Source organism: Nerophis ophidion, linkage group LG23, assembly GCF_033978795.1.
Source record: "Nerophis ophidion isolate RoL-2023_Sa linkage group LG23, RoL_Noph_v1.0, whole genome shotgun sequence".
Lineage (NCBI taxonomy): Eukaryota > Metazoa > Chordata > Actinopteri > Syngnathiformes > Syngnathidae > Nerophis > Nerophis ophidion.
The window spans coordinates 33,262,937-33,290,855 of NC_084633.1; the positions used below are offsets into that span (position 1 = coordinate 33,262,937).

At 40.5% G+C, this 27,919-nt stretch overlaps 1 protein-coding gene across 2 annotated transcripts in view; it reads right to left on the reverse strand.

Moving 5' to 3' along the window:
- abcc1 (ATP binding cassette subfamily C member 1 (ABCC1 blood group)) overlaps positions 1-27,919 on the reverse strand; it is a 93,300-nt gene that overhangs the window by 14,866 nt on the left and 50,515 nt on the right. The window contains exons 11-24 of one of the 2 annotated variants that reach the window (XM_061884215.1): positions 27,134-27,226; positions 26,779-26,982; positions 26,486-26,632; positions 25,706-25,793; positions 25,525-25,594; positions 21,793-21,919; positions 18,030-18,206; positions 13,107-13,274; positions 11,432-11,606; positions 11,285-11,345; positions 9,345-9,456; positions 9,048-9,252; positions 4,036-4,346; positions 3,738-3,937 (exon numbers count right to left, since the gene is read on the reverse strand). In XM_061884215.1, the coding sequence (XP_061740199.1) occupies positions 3,738-3,937; positions 4,036-4,346; positions 9,048-9,252; positions 9,345-9,456; positions 11,285-11,345; positions 11,432-11,606; positions 13,107-13,274; positions 18,030-18,206; positions 21,793-21,919; positions 25,525-25,594; positions 25,706-25,793; positions 26,486-26,632; positions 26,779-26,982; positions 27,134-27,226 (2,138 nt within the window). Of the gene's footprint in view, positions 1-3,737; positions 3,938-4,035; positions 4,347-9,047; positions 9,253-9,344; positions 9,460-11,284; positions 11,346-11,431; positions 11,607-13,106; positions 13,275-18,029; positions 18,207-21,792; positions 21,920-25,524; positions 25,595-25,705; positions 25,794-26,485; positions 26,633-26,778; positions 26,983-27,133; positions 27,227-27,919 lie in introns of both variants that reach the window. The other variant, XM_061884214.1, reaches the window with a different exon arrangement.

The window sequence follows — 27,919 nt, forward strand, 5'->3', positions numbered from 1 at the left end:
CTAGCACAAATTCATTATTATGATAATTAGGGGTGTAACGGTACGTGTATTTGTATTGAACCGTTTCGGTATGTGGGTTTTGGTTCGGCACGCGGGCGTACCGAACGAGTTTGAAAGTCTTCACAAGCCGCAATGCTTTCTGCCTCTGTCTGAGCAGTAAGCACCCAGCATTGTCCCGCCCACACAACCATCTGATTGGTTACATACAAAGCCAATCAGCAGTGCGTATTCAGAGCGATGTAACAGCCAATCAGCAGTGCGTATTCAGAACGCATGTTGTCAATGCTTTAGCGTCGAGCAGATGTGTTTAGCAGCGTACACTCCCCAAATTATAAAAAACACTTCCAAGTCAACTACAAGTCAACTACTTTCTAAACATTACTATGAGCCCGTTGACTTTCTAGAAACTTAAACTGCAGCTAGCTCGCTCGCAGTTCTGGCTTGTGGTGAAGGCTAATTAGCTTTTAGCGTAACGTTAGCTCATTGTGCTGTGTGTGCGTGCGTATGCGTGTGTGCGTGCGCGTGTGTGTTAGGGACAGCAAAACCCTGTCTGTCTGTTATTTCATTGAACTCAATGGTCTTCAGGGATGAATAGTCTCTCCTATTGCTTTTGTACTATTTTTTCAGCTATAGTTACATTAATCATTAGTAATGTAGCAGCCTAGTTTTGAATGGCAGGGTCCCTGCTATCACATGTTGACAAAAATATAACATTTACATAATAAAAGCCAACTACAGGCTTCTCAAATGCTGTAATAAATTAAGCATGATGAGTTGACTTGAAACTGTTTAATGTTGCACTTTTTATATGTAGAAGAAAGGTTTTGTAATTTTATTTAATCTAAGCCACAACTTGAGGCAGTTTAATGTGGATTAACGTGGGCAGACTTATTATAGTGTACCCAATGTTAAAAGGATAAAGCCATTGTTTACAAATTTGGTAAATAAATAACCAAAACATTTATATTTTGTTGTTTTCTTACTGTACCGAAAATGAACCGAACCGTGACCTCTAAACCGAGGTACGTACCGAACCAAAATTTTTGTGTACCGTTACACCCCTAATGATAATAGATGTAATGATATTGCAGTTTCAAACTCCTCAAAATAATTACGTAACGTTTGACGGTATCCAACGCAAACTTAGTGAGTGTAGTTTTTTTCTTGGGATTCTGCGTTGGCCGGTCTGAAAATGATCTACCTCTCCCAAAATCAACTGAGCAGCCCGAGGCCGAAAGCATGCGGGAGAAGCATGTTCATAGTATATAAGAGACATCCAGGATGAAAAAAAACAATGCTTCCCATCACACCTGACTGAGCTTGAGAGGTGCTGCAAAAGGAATGGGCAAAGAGGCATAGGCGAAAGATGAATGCCAAACTCGTGGCATTGCATTAAAAAAAAATTGAGGCTGTAATTGCTGCCAAAGGTGTAGCAACAAAGTATTGAGCAAAGGCTGTGAATACTTACAGTCGGGGTCAAAAGTTTACATATACTTGTAAAGAGCATAATGTCATGGATGTCTTGAACTTCCGATAATTTGTACAATTATTATTTTTTTGTGATATGATTGGAGCACATACTTGTGGGTCACAAAAACATTCGTGAAGATTGGTTCTTTTATGAATTAATTATGGGTCTACTGAAAATGTGATCACATCTGCTGGGTCATTTGGAGGTAATGCTCCTTTTTCATTGTCCCATTTACTCTCTGTAAAGCACCAGTTCCATTGGGAGTAAGACAGGCTTGACGGTAGGAAGGTGTTCCTGGGATTAAAGGCCTCACCTTTTCTCCTCCAAACATATTGCTGGGTAATATGGCCAAGCAGCTCAATTTTTGTTTCATCTGACCACAGAACTTTCCTCCAGAAGGTCTTATCTTTGTCCATGTGGTGTCATGATATTATGCTCTGGGCCTGTTTTGCTGCCAATGGAACTGGTGCTTTACAGAGAGTAAATGGGACAATGAAAAAGGAGGATTACCTCCAAATTCTTCAAGACAACCTAAAGTCATCAGCCCGGAGGTTGGGTCTTGGGCGCAGTTGGGTGTTCAAACAGGATAATGACCCCAAACACACGTCAAAAGTGGTAAAGGAATGGCTAAACCAGGCTAGAATTTAGGTTTGAGAATGGCCTTCCCAAAGTCCTAACTTAAATGTGTGGAAAATGCTAAAGAAACAAGTCCATGTCAGAAAACCAACAAATTAAGCTGCACTGCCCCAAATTTTGTCAAGAGGAGGAGGAGAAAATTAATTCAGAAGCTTGTGGATGGCTACCAAAACCGCATTATTGCAGTGAAACTTGCCAAGGGAAATGTAACCAAATATTAACATTGCTGTATGTATACTTTTGACACAGCAGATTTTCAGAAGACCCATAATAAATTCATAAAAGAACCACACTTCATGAAGGTTTTTTGAGACAAACAAGTATGTCCTCCAAACAGAATATCACAAAAAAATAAGAGTTGTAGAAATTATTGGGAACTCAAGACAGCCATGACATTATGTTCTTTACAAGTGTATGTAAACTTTTGACCATGGCTGTATGTCGACGTCAACTCAAGTCGGCCCACTTACAGTATATTTACGGTGAACATGATGAGTTGGTCGCTATATATATATATATATATATATATATATGATATATAGTACAGGCCAAAAGTTTGGACACACCTTCTCATTCAATGTGTTTTCTTTATTTTCATTACTATTTACATTGTAGATTGTCACTGAAGGCCTCAAAACTAAGAATGAAGACATGTGGAGTTATGTACTTAACAAAAAAAGATGAAATAACTGGAAACATGTTTTATATTCCAGTTTCTTCAAAATAGCCACCCCTTGCGGATTACTTTTTCGCACACTCTTGGCATTCTCTCGATGAGCTCAGGTACTCACCTGAAATGGTTTTCACTTCAGTTGTGCTTGTAGCTCATTAAGAGAATGCCAAGAGTGTGCAAAGCAGTAACCAGAGCATAGGGTGGCTATTTTGAAGTACTGTATATAAATAATAATCAGGTCAATGTATACACCAGTGTAAAGATGAGTGAGGAGATTCAGACTGGTGTGTTCGCTAGCAAATGTCCCTATATATGTATGTATGTACTGTATATACCGTATACATACATATATATATATTTTTTTTATATTATGTTATTTTTAAAAAAAAATTTTTTGTCAGGCAAATCGAATTGTTAATGGAGATGCTATATCTGCTGTACAGATTTACTTTTGAAAACAACAATGGTGGATACTTCTTTTGTTGCCTTATATACCGTAACTTTACATCATTTTTGGGTAGAATTTTACTAAACAAAAACATATATATTCTAAGTAACACCGAAATTGATTAGAGCTCTTCATTTTATGGAGGAATGTAGTTAATCATAAAACTGGCACCTAATGTTATTAAAAAAATATAGATTTTGAATCGAGAATCGTTTTTTGAATCGAGAAGCGATTCTGAATCGAATCGTTACCCCCAAGAATCATATCGAATTGTGTGGAGCACAAAGATTCACAGCCCTAGTAGGTAGCCTTTGTTACTAACTGGAGCAAAGGTGTATTTTTTCCTCTCCCACAACCAATGTCCAAAGTATATACAGAAATGCAACTGGTAACAAAAAAAAAGGCTTATAACTACAAGCTTGACTGACACCATCTGTAACGGCTCACAATGAATTAAGGACATATTTTTTTATTTTCTTTTCTTTTCGATAGATCAGATGTCTCCTAACCTGTTTGCCACAATGCCTGGGTAGTAGGCCTTCTGGTTGTAGTCAACCCTCTGGTCGCTCTCTTGGATAAAGCGCTTTTGTTCCCCAAAAGCTCTGATGACAGACGTGCCCAGTAGTGTTTCATTAAAGTGGGTGTAGATGGGCGACCGGCTGACCGACTCCAGGCGCTTAAGCTGGCGTGAGGATGCCACGTAAAACCTCTGCACAGAGTGGTTAAAAAGTCAGACTCTCATATAGCAGTATGCCATTAGCCCTTTTGTGGAAAAGCAAAAGAGAAAGAACACTTAATAGAACTAACCTGCACAAAAAAGTACAGCAGTCCAAGGAAGGGAATGACTATTGCTACTAATGGTGTCGCAATCAGGATGACAACAGAAGAGCCCAACACGTTGAACAGGGAGCCCAAGAACATTTTAAGAATACTGGGGATCACAGTGTCAATGGTGTCTATCTCCTTGGCAAAGCGATTGACAAGGTTGCCGCTGGGGGTCCGCTCGAAAAAGGACATGGGCGAGCGGAGGACGTCGTAGAGCATGGACTGATGAAGATAGCGAGAAGCCAGGATGCCCCCAATGGACATGGACAGAGAGTAGCCAAAAACTGCCACGCCTGCAACACAAATGTGTAGTTTAAATGGCAACTTATATATATATATATATATATATATACATACACACACACACACACACACACACACACACACACACACACACACACACACGTCAGCATAAATACGGCCACAAAGATGAGAGGATATATAAATATAGTAGAGTGTATGCATGTTTGTGTGGGAGAGTATTAGTGAGTGTCCATTTTGACAAACACTGACACAAACCTCAGCGAAGGGACGAGTATCGAATTTGGTACTTTTCTAGGGACAGACTGAATTCCGTCTATACTACCGAGTAATAATTTACTTTAAATCAAACAGTGACATATTTTGATACATTTGTTGCCCCGTGATGTCACACGCGGATGTAGACTAAACACTTGGTGAGGAAACAATCAGTCAAGCAGCACTAAGAAGCAACTCAGCTAAACTGCCTCTCGGTGATGTAGCCATCCCTTTATAAGTGTACGGCAAAAGTAATGATGATGATTTTGATAGATATTGAAATCGCGATTATTAATGAAATTAAACAATGGATGTCTGCTAACTTTTTGCAACTCAACGCCAAAAACACGGAAATGCTGATTATCGGTCCTGCTAGACACCGACCTCTATTTAATGATACAACTCTAACATTTGACAACCAAACAATTAAACAAGGCGACACGATAAAGAATCTGGGTATTATCTTTGACCCAACTCTCTCCTTTGAGTCACACATTAAAAGCGTTACTAAAACGGCCTTCTTTCATCTCCGTAATATCGCTAAAATTCGCTCCATTCTGTCCAGACGCTGAGATCATTATCCATGCGTTTGTTACGTCTCGCCTCGATTACTGTAACGTATTATTTTCGGGTCTCCCCATGTCTAGCATTAAAAGATTACAGTTGGTACAAAATGCGGCTGCTAGACTTTTGACAAGAACAAGAAAGTTTGATCACATTACGCCTGTACTGGCTCACCTGCACTGGCTTCCTGTGGACTTAAGATGTGACTTTAAGGTTTTACTACTTACGTATAAAATACTACACGGTCTAGCTCCATCCTATCTTGCCGATTGTATTGTACCATATGTCCCGGCAAGAAATCTGCGTTCAAAGGACTCCGGCTTATTAGGTATTCCCAAAGCCCAAAAAAAGTCTGTGGGCTATAGAGCGTTTTCATTTCGGGCTCCAGTACTCTGGAATGCCCTCCCGGTAAAAGTTACGAGATGCCACCTCAGTAGAAGCATTTAAGTCTCACCTTAAAACTCATTTGTATACTCTAGCCTTTAAATAGACTCCCTTTTTAGACCAGTTGATCTGCCGTTTCTTTTCTTTTTCTCCTATGTCCCACTCTCCCTTGTGGAAGGGGTCCGGTCCGATCCGGTGGCCATGTACTGCTTGCCTGTGTATCGGCTGGGGACATCTCTGCGCTGCTGATCCGCCTCCGCTTGGGATGTTTTCCTGCTGGCTCCGCTGTGAACGGGACTCTCGCTGCTGTGTTGGATCCGCTTTGGACTGGACTCTTGCGACTGTGTTGGATCCATTATGGATTGAACTTTCACAGTATCATGTTAGACCCGCTCGACATCCATTGCTTTCCTCCTCTCCAAGGTTCTCATAGTCATCATTGTCACCGGCGTCCCACTGGGTGTGAGTTTTCCTTGCCCTTATGTGGGCCTACCGAGGATGTCGAAGTGGTTTGTGCAGCCCTTTGAGACACTAGTGATTTAGGGCTATATAAGTCAACATTGATTGATTGATTGATTGATTGATTTGAAAACATCAGTATTTATCCTACCACTTAAACTCAACTTTAAATATAATTTCAAAAAACAACTGTATATAAACTAGTAACGAATAAATAAGTAAAGAAATAATAGTAACAACAATAAATAACCACGGTGAAATAAAAACAAATTTCAGTTTTAAAAAAAAGTGTATTCTGTTTGTTTTTACCTTTTACACTTAAATTTACCACCATTAAATGTGTGCTTTTTGTGTCATAAATACAATTTAATAAAATGCTTGCTAATTAAATGAAAAAATCTTAACAGTTGTTGGTGCAATATCTTTTTGAACAATCTTGCCTCGTATTTTAAGTCAAAGCATTATAATTTTGTAAATGTATAAATAATATTTTTAAATACATTATGGTTGTGTAAGGTACCTTTTTAAAACCTTTATTTAGTTAGCGCACTCAGAACGGATGTTGCGCACATCGCTTTTATTGTAAAGGGGGGGAAGTGTGCGGATGTTACGAGCTTGACGAGTGTGGAGAGAATGTGAGGCACTGCTGTTCTGTTGGCGGTCCCTAGATCCAGGCTAAAGACCAGAGGGGACAGAGCCTTTTCCGTTGCTGCCCCTAAAGCTCTGGAACAGTCTTCCCCTCCACATTAGGTCAGCCCAGCGCCTTGGGGTTTTCAAAAGCCTTCTTAAGACCTACCTCTTCTCGCTACAAACTGAGCTGAGTCTGCCCACTAGGCCACCATTTTCTAGTCCCACCCCCCGACCCCTTCGCTTTAGTTTTTTTCTATTTGTCGCACTTTTTATTACGTACTATGATTTTTATTTAGCAAATGTTTTACTTTTTATTCGACCCCTTTTTCCCGTATTGCTTTTTGCACTATTTTGTTTCGCTCATTCATTGTTTATGGTAATGTTTGTTTTCTGTTTCTGTTGCTCTATGCTTTTTTAACCTGTGAAGAACTTTGGTTCAATTTAAAAGTTGTAAACGTGCTATATAAATAAAATTGACTTGACTTGTTTGTATATTGATCTTACATCTGTGATGTCGTTCACAACAACACAAGCAGATGAGATGGGTTGAGTTATGGTATATGGATTTTTCTTGCTAGCCTTAGCTCAGGGGTCGGAAACCTTTTTGGCTGAGAGAGCCAAGAATCCAAATATTTTAAAATGTATTTCCGTAAGAGCCATTTAATATTTTTTTTAACACTGAACACAACTAAACGTGTGCATTTTTAAGTAAGACAAACATTTCTAGAGTATAATAGATCTCTTATTATTTGTAATAACATTGTTATTCTGAAGCTAACTGTGGAGGGGGCGTGGCCTGCGGGCCTGCAGCGAAGTGGGGTGTGCCAGGACCGGCCTCGAAATCAGCGACAGGTGCGTAAATGGCCCACCTGGGCCTTGTTATCTAATCACCTGTCGCTCTGTTATAAGCAGCAGCCAGGGGGAGAGACGGGGGTTGGGGCTGGAGCCAGAGTGCAAAGGAGAACAAAAGAGAAAAAGACAATTGCTGGAAAGCAACGGAGAGACTTATTGAAAAATAAAAAATATTGCAACCCTGAAACAGGCTCTCATGTTGGTGCTTGGTGGTCTGAAGAACCCCCGGGAGGGCAAACCCTAAACTAATCAATAAATCACTTCTTACCCTTAATGCAACATCTTGAACAAGTGCAGTAGAAAAAAGGACGGATGGATTCAAATGCATGAGCATGTTTTATATTTTGCACGTTATTTTTAACACTTTGATTACAAGTGAAATTATTCATTACTTATCGTGTTAAGCAGTGTCAGCTCAGATTTATTTGAGAGCCAGATGCAGTCATCAAAAGAGCCACAGGTTCCCTACCCCTGCCTTAGCTCCTTTATTTAGTCGGTGTTTGAAGTGGCCATCTCGACATCATTAGTTCAGGATTCAGCGGTTTAGTGTTTCAGGGATGAATGAGACAGAGGTACCGGACAAACAAGTCTTCCTTTTCCTCACAATGACAACATTTCAGTCACATTGATGCCAATTTCCATAATCCGCTATGTTTAACAGCGGATTACGTTTTATTGGCCAATTCTGTGATTCCCTCTGCGGTTGCGTTCAAGTGGAAATCATATGGCCTTCGTTTTTTGTTAAGTTTAGTGATTATTGATTAGGCATCTTAGCGTTGTGTCAAATAAAAAGTAGCTAATATGGTGAGATGCTGAGATTCCTTGTGGACTTCTTTCTTTCTGTTACGCTGGCGAGGCATTGTGATGTCAGAGGTGGTCTTTTCAAGATGCAGAGGGATGTCAGGAGGTGGCTTGCAGGTGAGAAGAAATGATATATTCTAGTTGCAGACAAAATATGCTGCGCGGTGCCCACGGCACGGAAAACAAAAAGGGTAGCCAAAAGATGCAAGTACCAATACAGACTAGGAGCGTAAACGAGAACGTAACTTGTTGCATGGGTGAAAACAAAACCACCAGACCGAATGAGGCCAGGGCCTAGACTAAATAGCTCTCTGATTAGTGCCCGGGAAACAGGTGAGCGTCCCGAACACTAACCAGAGGCAGGTGAGTGTAATCTGCTGTCATGGCAACTAAAACACGAAAGTGACTCGAAAACGTAAACAGACTATGATCCGGGCAGCGGATCATAACACTTTCACTCATATGCTCACTCATCTGCTTAACTTTTACAAGCTTAGGAATTTGCATGTATGTTGCGTGGGCCATTAATCGATTTTTCGATTATAATATGTTTACATTTGTGAAAATCCAAAATTGAAATCAAGTTCAAAATTGTATTAATCGTCCAGCCTTACATAAGCGCCACTTTTTATGTAAGCAGTTAATTAAAAGACTAATAATCGAATGGTAAATACACAGCACACTCGCTCAAGAAAAAAGTGGGTCATTATTAAGGAAAAAATATTGTTAGAGAAAGAATGAAATATTTTGGCTGAATTTCAAACAATAAAAATGTGCCTCCTCACCCTGGGATAGGCCGAGAGCTCCATAGACCCCCAGTCTCATTTGTGTATTGGGCTGGGTGCCATTCACCACGGGGTCGTCAGTCCAGAGACTGAGCCAATAATTAGAAAACAGCGAAAGCAGGTTATAGGCAAAAAACAGCAGCATGCTGACAAAGGACAGAAAGCCAATGGCTTTAAAATAAGCCCAGAACACAGACAGCTTGACCTGTGGAGTGAGAAGACAGACCGGTTCAGCATGAGGTAAAGACTCCTACTAAACTGATGTTGGTAAAGATGTTGCTAAATTGGCAAACCTACCCGTCCAGTGCTGGCCTTGTCAGCCTCAGTCAGCTTGCCCACATCCGCCTTCTTATCCGTTTTGTCGAGGTCCTCTTTCTCTTTGGCTGGCTGGGACAGTTTGGAGGTACTGCTGCTTTGAACAGGATTAATGCAAAGAATAATACAAGAGCTTTAATGTGCATGTATTATGAAATCACAATCACACTTCTTCATTACAATTATTCTTGGTGGATACTAGTAATGGCCGATGGAAACAATATCTGATAAACAGCTATAACATGATAGAGATTGTAATTGTATTGCCCTATCACAATATTACATGTTTAAGATGCAATCTATATGTGAGACGCACAATTGAGAGCGCAGTTCTGTTATCTAAATTAATTATTAGATCATTTTGAAAACAAATTATTTTGTTGAATCACTGTAGATTGCTTAGTGTCAACAGGCTATGAGCATAAATGTCATGTTGCTTATTTCATGTATTTGCTAATTATTTGCTTAAAAACTCACTTCTGTTACTATCAATTACACAGACAAGACATTTTCGGCTCGGGCTTAAGTTTACGTTTGTAGAGTTTCAACATGCAAATTGCACTGATTCAGTGGAATGGCCCAACCATATTTTAACAGCTTAACTTTCCTCAGGGCCCATTTAAACTTGTGTTGAAAGTTTTCTTTGAATGATTTACAGACCAAAAAATGTATAATCATCTTTACATGTTATCCCGAGAATATAAGTATATACTAGGCCTGGGCCGATAACAAATTTTACTCAACGATATAATGACCTACAAATTATTGCCGGTAAACAATATTATTGCTATTATTTTCATGAGACCAAATTAACCACAGATGTAATGACAATACATAGTAATAATGAAGTATACCCTTATAAATGCAATTAACTTGTATTTCCCGTATATTTTAACATTGTAATTGAAATGTAAACTTTTAAATACCAAGTTAAATAAAACAAACAAATTATACAAATAAAATATACTTTGTCCGTAAGCAAAATGTTGTACTTAAATAAAAAGATTACAAACAAAATCATTACAATAGGTTCTGTTTCTGTTAAGAAGGGTGGGGAACCCTCAAATACAGACAACCAAAACAAACAAAATGGTCACATAAAATAATGTTGACCAAAATGATCACGGTTATCATTATTATTGTGGTATTGTTCAATGTGCTCAAAAAGTACTTATATACACACACACTAAAATAGGTTAAACAAGTTGTATTTTTTTGACACCTAAAATAAATGGACACAATATACTTCCTTGGCAGAGGAAACATTAAATATTGCTCTGGCTTCATAAGAGCCATATCATCATTATTTGTGTGTTTAAATATGTTTATCTTCCTCCAATTTAAATTGTAAAGGGGAGTGAGTGTCCAGTTTATTGATCACTTCGTGCAAAAACAGCACACCCCTTATGTTTAATATCAATACTGTAGCTTAGTTTTTTAGACAGCAATGTGTTTGTAAAAGTTTAGATTGGGGAATTACGTTTCGTAATGGGGAAAGACTATAAATGTCTTTTGTTTACATGTTAGCATTTAAGTTAGCTCAAAAGCTACCACCAGTCAGTTCGTCCATATCAAAGTGCAGTTATGAATGACGGTTCTTCAATCATTTTAATTTAATACAATAATACTAATAGTCGGGAGTTTTACCCCATCTTTTCATTCTGCTGGGGCACAAACGCTTGAATGCTCTTGAAGCATGGACATGGCGATTTATCGAAGCTGGAAAACTTACAGACTTAATTTTCACTTATCCTCTGTTAATTGACTTATCGAATATAGGCCCAGGCCTACTATATACTGTATACTGTATGTCGCAATATGGATTTTAGGCAATATGGCTCATTCCTAGCAGATACCATGCATGGACACAATCTACAATCCTGCCAACTGTTGTCATTATATCCTTGTCGAGCAAGTCTCACCCAGAAAGACCAGGTACGCTGCCATTCTCTATTCCTCTGGATCCTGTTTTGGGCTCAGTTTCTGAATTTAAGGCGGGAAACAAACCAATAATTAGTCTTTTACAACCACTCACATAGGCCTATGTGTAATGTGCAATATTGTCTTACCATTGTTGTCCGCATGCTCGACACCAGCGTATGTATGCAGAAACTCAGAAAAGGCACCTGAAGTGTCCATAAGCTGTTGGTATGAGCCTGCCTCTGTGATTTCTCCATCCACCATGACCAGGATTAGGTCAACTTGGGGAAGGTAGCTGAGCCCATGAGTCACCAGTACACGGGTCTAAGGCAGAGTACACCGTAGATTGGTCATCAATCAATCAGAGGGCACATAAACACTGAAAATCATTCACACTTAAGAATCTCCAATTAACAAACATGGATGTTTTTTAGAATATGGGACGAAGCTGTAGTACCTCGAGCAAAGTTGAGCAAAATCACAGGAAGAACAGCTTACAGAGATTCAAACCCAGTAAAGCTGACACCAAAGTGTTGCCGATACCCAAACTAGATAAGACCCAATTACCACAGTATTCTTTAGTATTATGTAGTCAAGAGACTTGATTTTAATTATATCTGACCCAAATGGCCAGGATAAGTAAAATGTGCACAGAGTGGTACCTCGGTTTCTGTACAGCTTACTTTTCATATGACTCGATTTACCATTAAAATTTGCTAAAATCTAAGCCCTCATGAACAGGCAACGTCAAGCTTGGAAGAATGTGTCAGTCACAAATTCTTCACTGCTGATCACTAATCAGTTCCGTGTAGTGGCTGGGCGACATACCTGGAATTATAGTTAATACCGGTATATTTTAGAAGGAGATGTACAGTATATTTGAGACAATACCGCCATACCGGTATCTTTTGATGTGCCTTTGTAACGGCCATTTCCTCTCCGCTGCACTTGACGGGCGAAGCACCCATGCGTGTTTACGCAGGCTTCTCTGACGTACAATAACGCAACAGAACACTCTTTTCAAAAGAATATGGCGGTGGCGATGCCTGAGTGTTGCAATGCTTTGGACAGTGACCGCATTTGGCTCTTGGTGAGTAACTACAGCTTTATTTACACATACACTAATTTGCCTTAGAACCCATATCTCTCCTTGTAGCGACTTTACCACTAATCTCATCTGTTTATGTTGTTCAGGTTTGTTAGCGACATAGCACTGCAGCTAGCGATAACTCCTCTTTGCTGCTCGCTTAGTGTGTCAAATGTTTAGCTACTCCTCGGTTTAAAAGTACCTCTCCCCATAGGCCGTGCGGACTAACCAAGTGGGTGGCAGAAGAGTTGTTTCAAACTGAACAGTGAGAGAGTAGAAGCTCCATTTATCCCTGCGCACAAACGTGAGGCTATAAACCTAACATTAATGAAAAAAATTAACAAAAACTGCTTTGACATAGCAACGGCTAACTAACTTTTTTGATGTAATAAACAACACGTTACAACTTATAACAAAAATAATCTGAGTACACTCAACACTGGTTATCAAGCCATAAAACACTCAGGAAACCTTCAGCACTTTGCATGTTTTGTTTAAGATATTACCGGTATACACCGTATATCACCATTCGGCTTGAAAACACCGCAATATTAGTTTTGGTCCATATCGCCCAGCCGAGTTCCGTGTAAATGATCAAACCTATATTGAACCACTAAAAACAATAGTGAATCCTGATATAAATCTGATGAAACTTGAACGACTCTGAGGTTTCTCTTTTGCCTTTTTATTCGCTTGAGTTTGTAGCTCAAAAGACATACAAGTAGGATCATACACACCTTGTTCTTCAGCAAGCCCTGTGGGCCAATGACTTGGTCAAATAGATGCTTTCCTACATGAGCATCAACAGCGGACAGAGGGTCATCTAGCAGGTAGACAGAGCGGTCACAGTAAACAGCCCTAGCCAGGCTCACCCTCTGCTTCTGACCGCCAGACAGATTGACACCCTGTATAAACATTCAAGATAAGCAAATCACGGCGTCATTATTCCCCCAAAAAAGAATGCATTAATGCAAGGTTTTTAGGAACCACAGTAACTCAGAATCGGCAATGCCATATAATCACAAAATTGTCAGTCAATATTAATGCTTTAAAGGGGAACTGCACTTTTTTTTTTAATTTATCCTATCATTCACAATCCCACGACAAGCACACGTGTTTTTCTTTTCTTTTTATGTATTATAACCAGTAAACACATGTGAGCAAAAGTCTACTTACAATGGAGCCTATAGGAGGCCCTCTATTCTGCCTATAAATCCATCCATCCATCCATCCATCATCTTCCGCTTATCCGAGGTCGGGTCGCGGGGACAACAGCTTAAGCAGGGAAACCCAGACTTCCCTCTCCCCAGCCACTTCGTCTAGCTCTTCCCGGGGGATCCCGAGGCGTTCCCAGGCCAGCCGGGAGACATAGTCTTCCCAACGTGTCCTGGGTCTTCCCCGTGGCCTCCTACCGGTTGGACATGCCCTAAACACCTCCCTAGGGAGGCCTTCGGGTGGCATCCTGACCAGATGCCCGAACCACCTCATCTGGCTCCTGTCGATGTGAAGGAGCAGCGGCTTTACTTTGAGTTCCTCCTGGATGGCAGAGCTTCTCACCCTATCTCTAAGGGAGAGCCCCGCCACACGGCGGAGGAAACTCATTTCGGCCGCTTGCACCCGTGATCTTATCCTTTCGGTCATGACCCAAAGCTCATGACCATAGGTGAGGATGGGAACGTAGATCGACCGGTAAATTGAGAGCTTTGCCTTCCGGCTCAGCTCCTTCTTCACCACAACGGATCGGTACAACGTCCGCATTACTGAAGACATCAGGACCACATTATCTGCAAAAATCAGAGACTTAATCCTGCGGTTACCAAACCGGAACCCCTCAACGCCTTGACTGCGCCTAGAAATTCTGTCCATAAAAGTTATGAACAGAATCGGTGACAAAGGACAGCCTTGGCGGAGTCCAACCCTCACTGGAAATGTGTTTGACTTACTGCCGGCAATGCGGACCAAGCTCTGGCACTGATCGTACAGAGAGCGGACCGTCACAATAAGACAGTCCGATACCCCATACTCTCTGAGCACTCCCCACAGGACTTCCCGAGGGACACGGTCGAATGCCTTCTCCAAGTCCACAAAGCACATGTAGACTGGTTGGGCAAACTCCCATGCACGCTCAAGAACCCTGCCGAGAGTATAGAGCTGGTCCAAAGTTCCACGACCAGGACGAAAACCACACTGTTCCTCCTGAATCCGAGGTTCGACTATCCGGCGTAGCCTACTCTCCAGTACACCTGAATAAACCTTACCGGGAAGGCTGAGGAGTGTGACCCCACGATAGTTGGAACACACCCTCCGGTCCCCCTTCTTAAAGAGAGGAACCACCACCCCGGTCTGCTAATCCAGAGGTACCGCCCCCGATGTCCACGCGATGCTGCAAAGTCTTGTCAACCAAGACAGCCCCACAGCATCCAGAGCCTTAAGGAACTCCGGGCGGACCTCATCCACCCCTGGGGCCTTGCCACCAAGGAGCTTTTTAACTACCTCAGCGACCTCAGCCCCAGAAATAGGAGAGTCCACCACAGATTCCCCAGGCACTGCTTCCTCATAGGAAGACGTGTTGGTGGGATTGAGGAGGTCTTCGAAGTATTCCTTCCACCTATCCACAACATCCGCAGTTGAGGTCAGCAGAACACCATCCGCACCATACACGGTGTTGATAGTGCACTTCTTCCCCTTCCTGAGGCGGCGGACGGTGGTCCAGAATCGCTTCGAAGCCGTCCGGAAGTCGTTTTCCATGGCTTCCCCGAACTCCTCCCATGTCCGAGTTTTTGCCTCCGCGACCGCTGAAGCTGCACACCGCTTGGCCTGTCGGTACCTGTCCACTGCTTCCGGAGTCCTATGAGCCAAAAGGACCCGATAGGACTCCTTCAGCTTGACGGCATCCCTCACCGCTGGTGTCCACCAAGGGGTTTTAGGATTGCCCCCCCGACAGGCACCAACTACCTTGCGGCCACAGCTCCGATCTGCCGCCTCGACAATAGAGGTGCGGAACATGGTCCACTCGGACTCAATGTCCAGCACCTCCCTCGTGACATGTTCAAAGTTCTTCCGGAGGTGGGAATTGAAACTTTGTCTGACAGGAGACTCTGCCAGACGTTCCCAGCAGACCCTCACAATGCGTTTGGGCCTGCCAGGTCTGTCCGGCATCCTCCCCCACCATCGCAGCCAACTCCCCACCAGGTGGTGATCGGTAGAAAGCTCCGCCCCTCTCTTCACTCGAGTGTCCAAAACATAAGGCCGCAAATCCGATGACACAACTACAAAGTCGATCATGGAACTGCGGCCTAGGGTGTCCTGGTGCCAAGTGCACATATGGACACCCTTATGTTTGAACATGGTGTTTGTTATGGACAAACTCTGACGAGCACAAAAGTCCAATAACAAAACACCACTCGGGTTCAGATCGGGGCGGCCATTTTTCCCAATCACGCCTCTCCAGGTTTCACCGTCGTTGCCAACGTGAGCGTTGAAGTCTCCCAGTAGGACAAGGGAATCACCCGGGGGAGCACTTTCCAGTACTCCCTCGAGTGTTCCCAAAAAGGGTGGGTACTCCGAACTGCTGTTTGGTGCGTAAGCACAAACAACAGTCAGGACCCGTCCCCCCACCCGAAGGCGGAGGGAGGCAACCCTTTCGTCCACCGGGTTGAACTCCAACGTGCAGGCTTTGAGCCGGGGAGAAACAAGAATTGCCACCCCATCCCGTCGCCTCTCACTGCCGGCAACGCCAGAGTGGAAGAGGGTCCAATCCCTCTCGAGAGAAGTGGTTCCAGAGCCCTTGCTGTGCGTCGAAGTGAGTCCGACTATGTCCAGCCGGAATTTCTCGACTTCGCGCACTAGCTCAGGCTCTTTCCCCTCCAGTGACATGACGTTCCACGTCCCAAGAGCTAGCTTCTATAGCCGAGGATCGGACCGCCAAGTGCCCTGCCTTTGGCTGCCGCCCAGGTCACATTGCACCCGACTTCTATGGCCCCTGCTATGGGTGGTGAGCCCATTGGAGGGGTGACCAGCGTTGCCTCTTCGGGCTGTTCCCGGCCGGGCCCCAAGGGAACAGGCCCGGCCACCAGGCGCTCGCCATCGTGCCCCACCTCCGGGCCTGGCTCCAGAGGCGGGCCCCGGTGACCCGCGTCCGGGCGATGGAAATCTGGGTCCATGCTTTTTCTTCTTCATAAAGGTCTTCGAGCTGCTCTTTGTCTGATCCCTCACCTAAAACCTGTTTGCCTTGGGAGACCCTACCAGGGGGCTTTATGCCCCCGGACAACATAGCTCCTAGGATCATTGGGACACGCAAACTCCTCTACCACGATAAGGTTGCAGCTCAGAGAGGAGCCTATAAAGCCCCTAAAAAATATTCAAACTCTTCCATCAACGTTTTATATACCCACTTTAAGTATATATGTAACGTAAGAACAGGCATATTCATAATATGTTACATATTTTGCTCAGTTTAAGGATACAGCGGCGTATTAATTTCATAAATGTTTGTTTTTTCCTTCAACATCACTGATTACTACTTACTGCAGACTTAATGAGAGCCAAAAAACATGATTAAATATTACTGTACAATGTCTGCTCTCACTGGAATGTCGACTGTTCCCGTTTAGATTAAGAATGACCCATAATTCTTGCAAAGAAAAAAAGTGTCCTTTTGTGTAGTTCTCCCCAGCTCCGAGTCCTAAATAGCTGTCAAAATGTACCAACTTGTCAGATTACATCCTCAGCCATCTATTTTCCAGGTGACAGGCATGATTTATGATTTACAATAAACTCCCAGTGTTTAGGGAAGCGAGGAAACAGTAGATCACTTCATGTAAACATTGGGACATACGATAGTGATCACCTTGCCGCTAAAAGTAGCTTGTCTGCGTTAGCACTTATAATAACAATATCACAAATAGTTGGTTAATACTCAAATCATGAAATGTAAATGCAATATTGTTGGCGCTTTTTGGATGTTTATTTATTGGATTTTATTGGCGGAATAGATGCTCTCCAATTGGCTCCGCTTTAAGCAGACTTTTATTTACATGTATTTGATATTTAGAATGCATTAAAAAAAAACATCTATCGTCATGTCTTTCATAATGATTATAAACGATAGGCAAAATTCCCCAAAAAATGCAGGTCCCTATTAATACAGAATTGCCAATGCCATTAAAATTAATTTTATTTACACATTGATGGATAACTTTATTTGAAATCATAAGTGAGAGTGAAGCAGATAAGAGTATTTATTTTTACAAAAATTGAGTGATTGCATGATTTGATATTTAAGTTTAAAAGTCCTGCAATTGTTCGAGTGCATGCACTTTTTAAATCAAAATTTAAAGAACATATATGTTTAGTAAGAAAGATGAATAATTTATTGACGCACATTATTTTCAGGCTTCCGCAGGCAACATGAAATAATGTGTCTGGGGGCCGTGGTTCATGCATATTAACTTGATCATTCAAAAGCTTTTTTAAAAAAAAAATAAAATCCAACCATCAGAATACATTGTAGTAAAACATGATGATGATTTAGCAATATAAAAAAGTAAGACAAAATTAACCAATCGATATTCCCAAAAGAGCTCAATCTTACACTGACATAACTTTTCAACAATATTTGTTCCACCAGTCAGATTATGTATGTTGTCAGGAAAGAATACCTTTTCTCCAATCTCTGTTCCATCTCCAGCAGGCAGCATCTCAAGGTCAGGTTGAAGAGCACAAGCTGTCACTACACGTTGATACCAATTTTCAATTGTCTCCTGGCCAAATATGATGTTTTCTTTCAGTGTGGAATTCTGTATCCAGGCCTGCTGGGGAACATAGGCAACTGAACCCTATAAAACAAGAACAATACATATATTTTTATTTAATTATTTATTAGCTGTTTACAGTAACAAAAGTAGGAAATTAAATGAATTGGCAGACCGAAAAACAACATTTTAGAAATACATATTCCAAAACAAGTGAAGATGGCACGTTGTGTAAATCGTAAATAAAAACAGAATATAATGATTTTCAAATGCTTTTCAACTTATATTCAATTGAATGGACTGCAAAGACAAGATACTCAACGTTCGAACTGGTAAACTTTGTCATTGTTTAAAAATAGTAACTCATTTGGCATTTGATGCCTGCAAAATGTTTCAAAAAAGCTGGCACAAGTGGCAAAAAGACTGAAAACGTTGAAAAATGCTCATCAAACACTTATCTGGAATATCCCACAGGTGAACAGGCTAATTGGGAACAGGTGGGTGCCATGATTGGATATAACAGCAGCTTCCATGAAATGCTCAGTCATTCACAAACAAGGATGGTTTGAGGGTCACCACTTTGTGAACAAATGCGTGAGCAAATTGTCCAACAGTTTAAGAACAACATTTCTCAACCAGCTATTGCAACAAATTTAGGGATTTCACCATCTACGGTCCATCAAAAGGTTGAGAGATCCTGGAAAAATTACTGCATGTAAGCGGCAAGGCCGGACACCAACTTCGAATGCCAGTGACCTTCGATCCCTGCATCAAAAAGCCACATCAGGGTGTAAAGGATTTCCCCACATGAGCTAAGGAACACTTCAGAAAACCACTGTCAGTAACTACAGTTTGCAAGTTAAAACTCTACTATGCAAAGCAAAATCCATTTATCAACAAAACCCAGAAACACTGCCCGCTTTGCTAGGCCAGAGCTCATCAAAGATGGACTGATGCAAAGTAGAAAAGTGTTCTGTGGTCTGACGAGTCCACATTTCAAATTGTATTTGGAAACTGTGGACGTCATGTCCTCCGGACCAAAGAAAAAAGGAACCATCCGGACTGTTCTAGGCGCAAAGTTCGAAAGCCAGCATCTGAGATGGTATGGGGGTGTATTAGTGCCCAAGGCATGGGTAACTTACACATCTGTAAAGGCACCATTATTGCTAAAAGGTACATACAGGTTTTAGAGCAACATATGTTGCCATCCAAGCAACGTTATCATGGACGCCCCTGCTTATTTCAGCAAGACAATGCCAAGCCACTTGTTGGCAGCGTGGCTTCATAGTAAAAGAGTGCGGGTACTAGAGTGGCCTGCCTGTAGTCCGGACCTTCCTCCCATTGAAAATGTGTGACGCAATATGAAGCCTAAAATACCACAACGGAGACCCCAGACTGTTGAACAACTTAAGCAGTAAATCAAGCAAAAATGGGAAAAAATTCCAGCTGAAAAGCTTCAAAAATTGGTCTCCTCAGTTACCAAACATTTACTGAGTGTTTTTAAAAGGAAAGGCCATTAAACACAGTGGTAAAAATGCTCTTGTGACAATTTTTTTGCACTGTGTTGCTGCCATTAAATTCTAAGTTAATGATTATTTGCACAAAAAAAAAAAACAGTTTCTCAGTTCGAACATTAAATATCTTGTCTTTGCAGTTTATTCCAGTGGTTCTCAACCTTTTTTCAGTGATGTACCCCCTGTGGACATTTTTTTAATTCAAATACCCCCTAATCAGTGCAAAGCATTTTTGGTTGAAAAAAAAAAGAGATAAAGAAGTAAAATACAGCACTATGTGATCAGTTTCTGATTTATTCAATTGTATAACAGTGCAAAACATTGCTCATTTGTAGTGGTCTTTCTTGAACTATTTGGGAAAAAAAGATATAAAAATAACTAAAAACTTGTTGAAAAATAAACAAGCGATTCAATTATAAAATAAAGATTTGTACACATAGAAGTAATCATCAACTTAAAGTGCCCTCTTTGGGGATTGTAATAGAGATCCATCTGGATTCATGAACCTCATTCTAAACATTTTTGCAAAAAAAGAAATTTTTAACACCAATATTTATGGAACATGTCCACTAAAAATCTATCTGTCAACACTGAATATTGCATTGTTGAATTTTTTTTTCACAGTTTATGAAGTTACATTCATATTTTGTTGAAGTATTATTAAATAAATAAACTTAAAGGATTTTTGAATTTTTAAGAATATTTTTGAAAAATCTCCCGTACCCCTTGGCATACCTTCAAGTACCTCCAGGGGTACGCATACCCTCATTTGAGAACCACTGGTTTATTCAATTGAATATAAGTTAAAAAGGATTTGCAAATCATTGTATTCTGTTTTCCTCTGCCCTAAACACCTCCCGAGGGAGGCGTTTGGTGGCATACTGACCAGATGCCCAAACCACCTCATCTGGCTTTACTTTCAAATCCCCCCGGATGGCAGAGCTTCTCACCCTATCTCTAAGGGAGAGCCGTGCCACCCGGCAGAAGAAACTCATTTTGGCCGCTTGTACCCGTGATCCTGTCCTTTCTGTCATAACCCATAGCTCATGACCATAGGTGAGATGAGAACGTGCCCTAAACACTAGTTTAGGGCACTAAAGGGCACGTCCGACTGGTAGGAGGCCACAGGGAAGACCCAGGACACGTTGGGAAGACTATGGGAACGCCTCGGTATCCCCCGGGAAGAGCTGGACGAAGTGGCTGCGGAGAGGAAAGTCTGGGCTTCCTTGCTTAGGCTGCTGCCCCCGCGACCCGACCTCGGATAAGCGGAAGAAGATGGATAGATGTATTTACACAACGTGCAACTTCACTAGTTTTGGTTTTGTACTTTTGCCACCTGAAATCTCAAACTAAATGTAATCAATTATGAGGTGAATGCAAATTGTTATAAACACTGTAACATAATATTATCAATATTGTACTAATTTTACCAATTCATTTGAAAAAAAAAAATACACACTCACATATGACCAAACATTTTTGCGACATTATTGACATGACGTGTTCCCTAGTCACTTCACGGTTCAATTACTGTAGATTTTAAAGTATCATTGAGATTTCAGCACCTATTTAATTAATTAATGCTAAAACTACATACTTTTTAGGCTGTAAGAAGTGTTTTAAAAGGCACAAAGTGTGTTTGTGTGTGTAAAAGCTGTGTGGATGGCTTAAAAATCACGTTAAATGTATATAAAAAAAATAATATTGCCCCTACTTAGCAAATATTCATCGACCAAGAGGGGGTCTGGAACGCAAACCCCGCAATAATCGAAGGAACATTGTACAAGTGCTCGGTATCTGATGAACAATACAGGAGAAATTGCAAATTCCACCATTTACAGACAGAAAGAAATGGCATCAGTGGCTTCACAAGCCTTAAACTCCACACTTCAGCAATGTGCAGTGTAACGTTCCCTCTAAGGTACGCGCCTGTGCAATTGCACACTGCTCACGCGTCCTCTGCGCACGGCAAATCTGGGCCGCACCAAAATCGAATAAAAAGATAAGCGCAAAACAGTGTGCACGTCTGCCGTCGCTCACATGTGGGCCACTGAATGCTCAAGGAGTTTTGGCGTTTGCTCACACATTTGAAAAATTGGAGGGAAAATTGGTGTACTTTGCACAATTTAACATTGAATTCAAATATGGGCTAAAACCTTAACAGCCACGCTTCCTTCAATTTTTTCCATCTCCCCAAGCAGCGCAGACAGCAGAGATGACTTTCCAGACCCGACGTGTCCCACAATGGCTACGATGGACCCTTCTGGGATACACACATTCAGCCTGCAGACAACGTGGAATGATAAAGAGTAATAATGAAGAACAGAAAGATAATGAGAGTGAACATTCAGAAAACTAATTCTCAGCATCATAGGTGTCAAAGCTAGAAACTTACTACTTACTTACTATAGTTACACATCAATAAACTGTATAGATTCAGCAGAACTTTTATGGCAACAAACTGTTTACATTGAACGAATCAACAAATTCTGGTCCACCGTGTTCTGGACTAAATAGTGCCTACGTAAATGGTAAACCGCTTTTGTTGACATCAAATCTGAGGCCCAAAAGACTACTTTCTATAAAAAAAAAAAAAGTCTGTTAATTAGGGCTGGGAATCTTTGGGCACCACACGATTCAAGTTGAATCTTGGGGGTAACTATTCAATTCAGAATCGATTCTCTATTCAAAACAATTCTAGATTCAAAATTAATACTTTTTAATAACATTGGGTGCCAGTTCTATGAATACTGTAGTTCTGTATAAAATAGATAACAGCTCAGATATAGTTAAATATTACTAAAAGTAAAACTGTTTTTGTCTATCTAAATTCTATCCAAACATTAAATAAAGTCAAAAACCTACTCTTTTTCGGATGTGCTGTAATGAAATTACTTGAAATATGTGATGCATTACATTGTATCGTATGCATGTTCCAAATTGAACTGAATTGAACTAAAATACAAATAAAGCAACACAAGAATCCTACACTTCTCTTTTCTAAAGTAAATCTGTACAGCTAATATGATCATCTACATCAACAATATGATTTGCCTGAGTGTCTGGACGGGAGTGATTTTTTTAATTGTATTTAATTTTTTTAATCGATTAAGTATTGTTATAAGTACAAATTGCGATTAATTAAAAAATCGATTTTTTTGACACCAGTGTTTTTAGCTTTATTGCTAGCCATGACTGCTGCTTGTCTAAGGCTGGGCTTCACTTTAGTTTAATTGCTCTTACCATTCGTGATGGTTGTGATACAGGGTCCCAGGGCTTGTGGAAGTGCCTGGCATGTCTGGATTGCCGCTTGTGCAGCAAAAACGTTGCCTTTCGTATTTATCAATAAATACACTCATAGTGTCGAGAGGGCTCTGAATACTCGCTAAATATAGCTAAGTTGGCAATACTGCTATGTCTACTTATTCTCTGGCAGACCAGATGCATACAAGCTAGGAGGGCAACGGGAAAGGTAACCCACTGTATAGTCCATACCTCGATTTTTGGACCACAGTTTCGGTTCATTTGATAGATTTTTTTGTGATTAAGGAAAACCACTTTTTTCTCATCAAAATTGTCTGTTTATTTTGCACAAAGTATCACTGGTGTACAGAATACTTTAAGACATTTATTTCTTTTTTTGAATGCACCCAACACTTATTTGAAAAAAACTGTATCTTTTATATAACTGCGCCTTATGTTTTATTACTGGTTGTGGCAACCTTCTCCACCATTGCACTTTATATGCAATTAAAGCTGTTCATCTTTGTCAGTACGCAGATTTTCTCAATAATTGTGTTTTATGTATAAATAACTTCTTAGGCTGGTTCCCCCTTATTTGTGTTATTTTATGTGTAGAGATTCCAGTCTTTACAGAAGGTCGCAGAACATACTTAGAATGTTTCTTCATAGCTAACACAAATCTTGGAAAAAACAGCATTCGGATATGCTGCTCCATGGTCATGGAATAACTTACAGAAGGATCTGAGGTTACCTGAACTCATCACCATGGGGGAAATTCAGGCCATTTTAAAGGATGGAGAAATTGTTTCTAATGGGGATTGTACTTGTCTTTAAGTTGATTCCACTCAGACATTTTCTACATTGTTTTGACCTATCACATGTTTTATGTTTATATATTTAGGTAATTAATTATTATCATTATTTTTTTTTTTAATTGTGATGTCTGACTGCTGCTGTTTTTGTTGTTCTTAAATGTATTTCTCTAACTTCTTGCTGCCCTCTCGGCCAGGTCACTCTTGGAAAAAAGATTTTATCTCAATGAGTTTTTACCTGCTTAAATAAAATATATTGATTGATTGATGTGTTTAGTTACTGTTAAAATAATCAAACACTTTCAAATATATTCCTTGACCACTCGTTTACGCTAGTGCTTCTCCCCAGTAGTTTAGCAGCGGGACTCCCTGTCACACATTAATGGCAATCACTGACCCAAATTGCGGACTTTATAAACATTAAATATCTTATAATTACTCAAGTGAAGTTTCTTGCCCAACGACACAACAACAGTGACTAGGATGGAGAAGGCTGGATTTGAACCAGGAATGCTGCAACAATGTGTGCCAGCATAAAACAAGATCAATGACCACTTTAGGAATTCTTATACACAAACAGTGGATAAAAAAATATTTTTGGACAAAAAACTAACTATAAAGTGTTTGTGAAGGTTTTTTGGACATGGCATAAATGTGGACTAGAATCAAAGCAAATACAAAAATAAAAAGTGTGATTTGAATATTAATATTAAATATCCAATTAGCTTACTACGTAAATTAATTTTCCCAGTCTAGCCCGATAGTTCAGTCACATGTAATTACATGTGAGGTAACACGACGTGAGCTGCAGGGTGAAATGCTGTCTCTCTCGAGGGGCATTCAACAGATTATAATGAAGCTGGAGTTTCTATAAATTGTCTTTCAACGCTCTGCTCGTGCTGGTAATTAATCTTTTTTTCTTCTTCTGTGCTCCAGCTACAATGAGGCGAGTGGGAGGTTTAGGTAAAGGCGCAATGGTACTTGGACATTACGCCCTTGGGGGGCTTTTCAGTACCCTGGACAGGAAAACACACCACAAATAATAATATAATCCATCCATCCATCCATTTTCTACCGCTTGTCCTGTTCGGGGTCACGGGGTGTGCTGCAGCCTATCTCAGCTGCATAATATGATATAAATTAATAATATATATCAGTGGTGTGAACTTTCTTTTAATTCAAGTACCCCCTAATCAGAGCAAAGCATTATAGGTTGAAAAAAAGAGATCAAGAAGTAAAATACAGCACTATGTCATCAGTTTCTGATTTATTAAATTGTATAACAGTGCAAAATATTGCTCATTTGTAGTGGTCTTTCTTGAACTACTTGGAAAAAAAATATATAAAAATAACTAAAAACTTGTTGAAAAATAAACGAGTGATTCAATTATAAATAAAGATTTCTACACATAGAAATAATCATCAACTTTAAGTGCCCTGGGGATTGTAATAGAGATCCATCTGGATTCATGAACTTAATTCTAAACATTTCTTCACAAAAAAAAGAAATCTTTAACATTAATATTTATGGAACATGTCCACAAAAAATCTATCTGTCAACACTAGATATTGCATTGTTGCATTATTTTTTTAACAGTTTATGAACTTATGTTCATATTTTGTTGAAGTATTATTCAATAAATATATTTATTTTTGAATTGTTGCTATTTTGAGAATATTTTAAAAAAATCTCACGTACCCCTTGGCATACCTTCAAGTACCCCCAGGGGTACACGTACCCCCATTTGAGAACCACTGATATATATAATCTATAAACAAAACAAAAAAGCTAGACAAAGAACTTATTTACACATTAATAATTTGTTTGGATACCTCTTTAGTGTTGGAGATTCTGCTCTAGACCAACTGAAAATTCCATCCACGATGGATATACTCGTTGAGGCTGCAAGGCAGGAAGAAGGTGTTCAAATGCACTTCAAAAGGCACACGGCTAGTGCTTTGATGAAATTAAGTAATGACAGAAAGCAAAGGGCAAGAAACCAGAAAGACTCACAGCCAGCTATTGTTTTGCGTTCAACACTGTCCTCTTGTAGCTCCTCGTGTGATAGAAAGACCCTCAATCGCTTCAAGGAGACGCTCGCCTTAAGACAGAATGGCGAGAACCAAATGGACAAAATGTTCAATCTTTTTACAACAAATTTTCCCAAATTGTTTTAAAGGAATTTCTCTTTTGTTTTTTTTCCTCAAATGTCGGTCAGTACGTGTCAGTTTATTCCGAACATGCATACAATTGCACTGTAATGCATCACATAATTCTAGTTGTTTCATTACAGCATGTCCAAAAAGGAGTTGGAAGAAGCAAAGCTTATTTGATCCGACCCCTTTTCGTACCATAGCAGTTTTATTCCATTTGTTTACTCGCTATATGTAGCGCAACAGAAAATAAATATACAATGAGTAAGTAAATAATTATTAAATACATACATAAACAATAATCAAAGTTCTCATAAATAAATAGTTAATTTATTTTTGTCATTTTAAGCATACGGTTGCATATTAATTTCACAGACGCATCACATTTGCCATTTCCTTCAACGACACTAAGACTAATCATGCCAGACTTTTTTGTGCTGCTAATAAGTTAACGATGGTTGTAGTTCCATACCGTTTTGGGGAAATTTGAGACTTCACTAAACAGACAAAACACTAGCATCAATATTTGCATTTAATTTAAATAACTTGTAACAAGCAGCCAGAGAAAGTCATGAGACCCAAACGTTACTAGCAAATGAATTTAACTGCATCTTTATTCAGCTCGACACTTACTACTGACCTGCACCATGCTACTGATGACCATAGGCAACATGTTGAGAGGAAAACGCAGGATATTGAAGAGAGCCAGTGAAACAAAAGCCTTCTGGGCATCAAGCACATTATGTTCATCCACCAGCACATACACAGCAAAAGTGGACAAGGCAACCTGCAGAGCCAAAGACCAATATTAAAGTTTATCAGATATAAAAAGTGATACTTGGTAAGGATTTAAAAAACAACAACATACTATTAATTGTTTGTAACAGTAGGTCTATATGAATGAGTATTGCGATTCTTCTTTGTTGCACTCACCAAAAAGGGTGCACAGACCCAGGTGAAGGTAGACACTGCGCCAAGGTAAGCAGCTTTTTTCAGTACTTTTAGCTCACTTTCCCGGATATCTGAAACTTTTCCCTTGAAGGCAAGCTCCCAGGCATACAGCTTCAACACCTTGATGCCGTTAAACATCTCATTCATCAGCTTTATGCGATTGTCTTTACTCTTCATCTGTGCGACCTGCATCATAAAAGGTAAAAAAACACACACAAAAAAAACACTACTACATAGTTTTGTACTCAGAGGTAAAATATTCTAGGCAACACATAGGTATATTCAAGATAAATTTTAGTGTATGGGAATAGAAATGTCATGTCTGTCTGGGTCTCACCTGGTAGGTTTTGGTTTTCATGGCAATAAAGGCATTAATAGGAACCATCAGAATCATCACAGCCACTCCAGCTAGAACAGATGGGCCCAGGTTCTAAAGTAGTAACAAAAGATTCAAGATAGATTTCTCAAAATGTTCTCCAACAATCCAACCACCCGTTCCATCCCTATAGTTTCTAGACCACCTCTCTTGCTCAGACTAGTGGCAGTAGCTAAAGCCTATCCTAGCTGGGTGGTGATCCATCCATCCATTTTCTACCGCTTATTCCCTTTTTTGGGGTCGCGGGGGGCGCTGGCGCCTATCTCAGCTACAATCGGGCGGAAGGCGGGGTACACCCTGGACAAGTCGCCACCTCATCACAGGGCCAACACAGATAGACAGACAACATTCACACACTAGGACCAATTTAGTGTTGCCAATCAACCTATCCCCAGGTGCATGTCTTTGGAAGTGGGAGGAAGCCGGAGTACCCGGAGGGAACCCACGCATTCACGGGGAGAACATGCAAACTCCACACAGAAAGATCCCTAGCCTGGATTTGAACCCAGGACTGCAGAACCTTCGTATTGTGAGGCAGACGCACTAACCCCTCTTCCACCGTGGTGATGATAAATCAAATTTGAAAATTACGAGTCACAAGTAAATCATTATCAGTGGAACAATTGTATAAGGGAGTGGTTCTCAAACGGGGGTACGCGTACCCCTGGGGGTACTTGAAGGTATGCCAAGGGGTACGTGAGATTTTAAAAAAATATTCTAAAAATAGCAACAATTCAAAAATCCTTT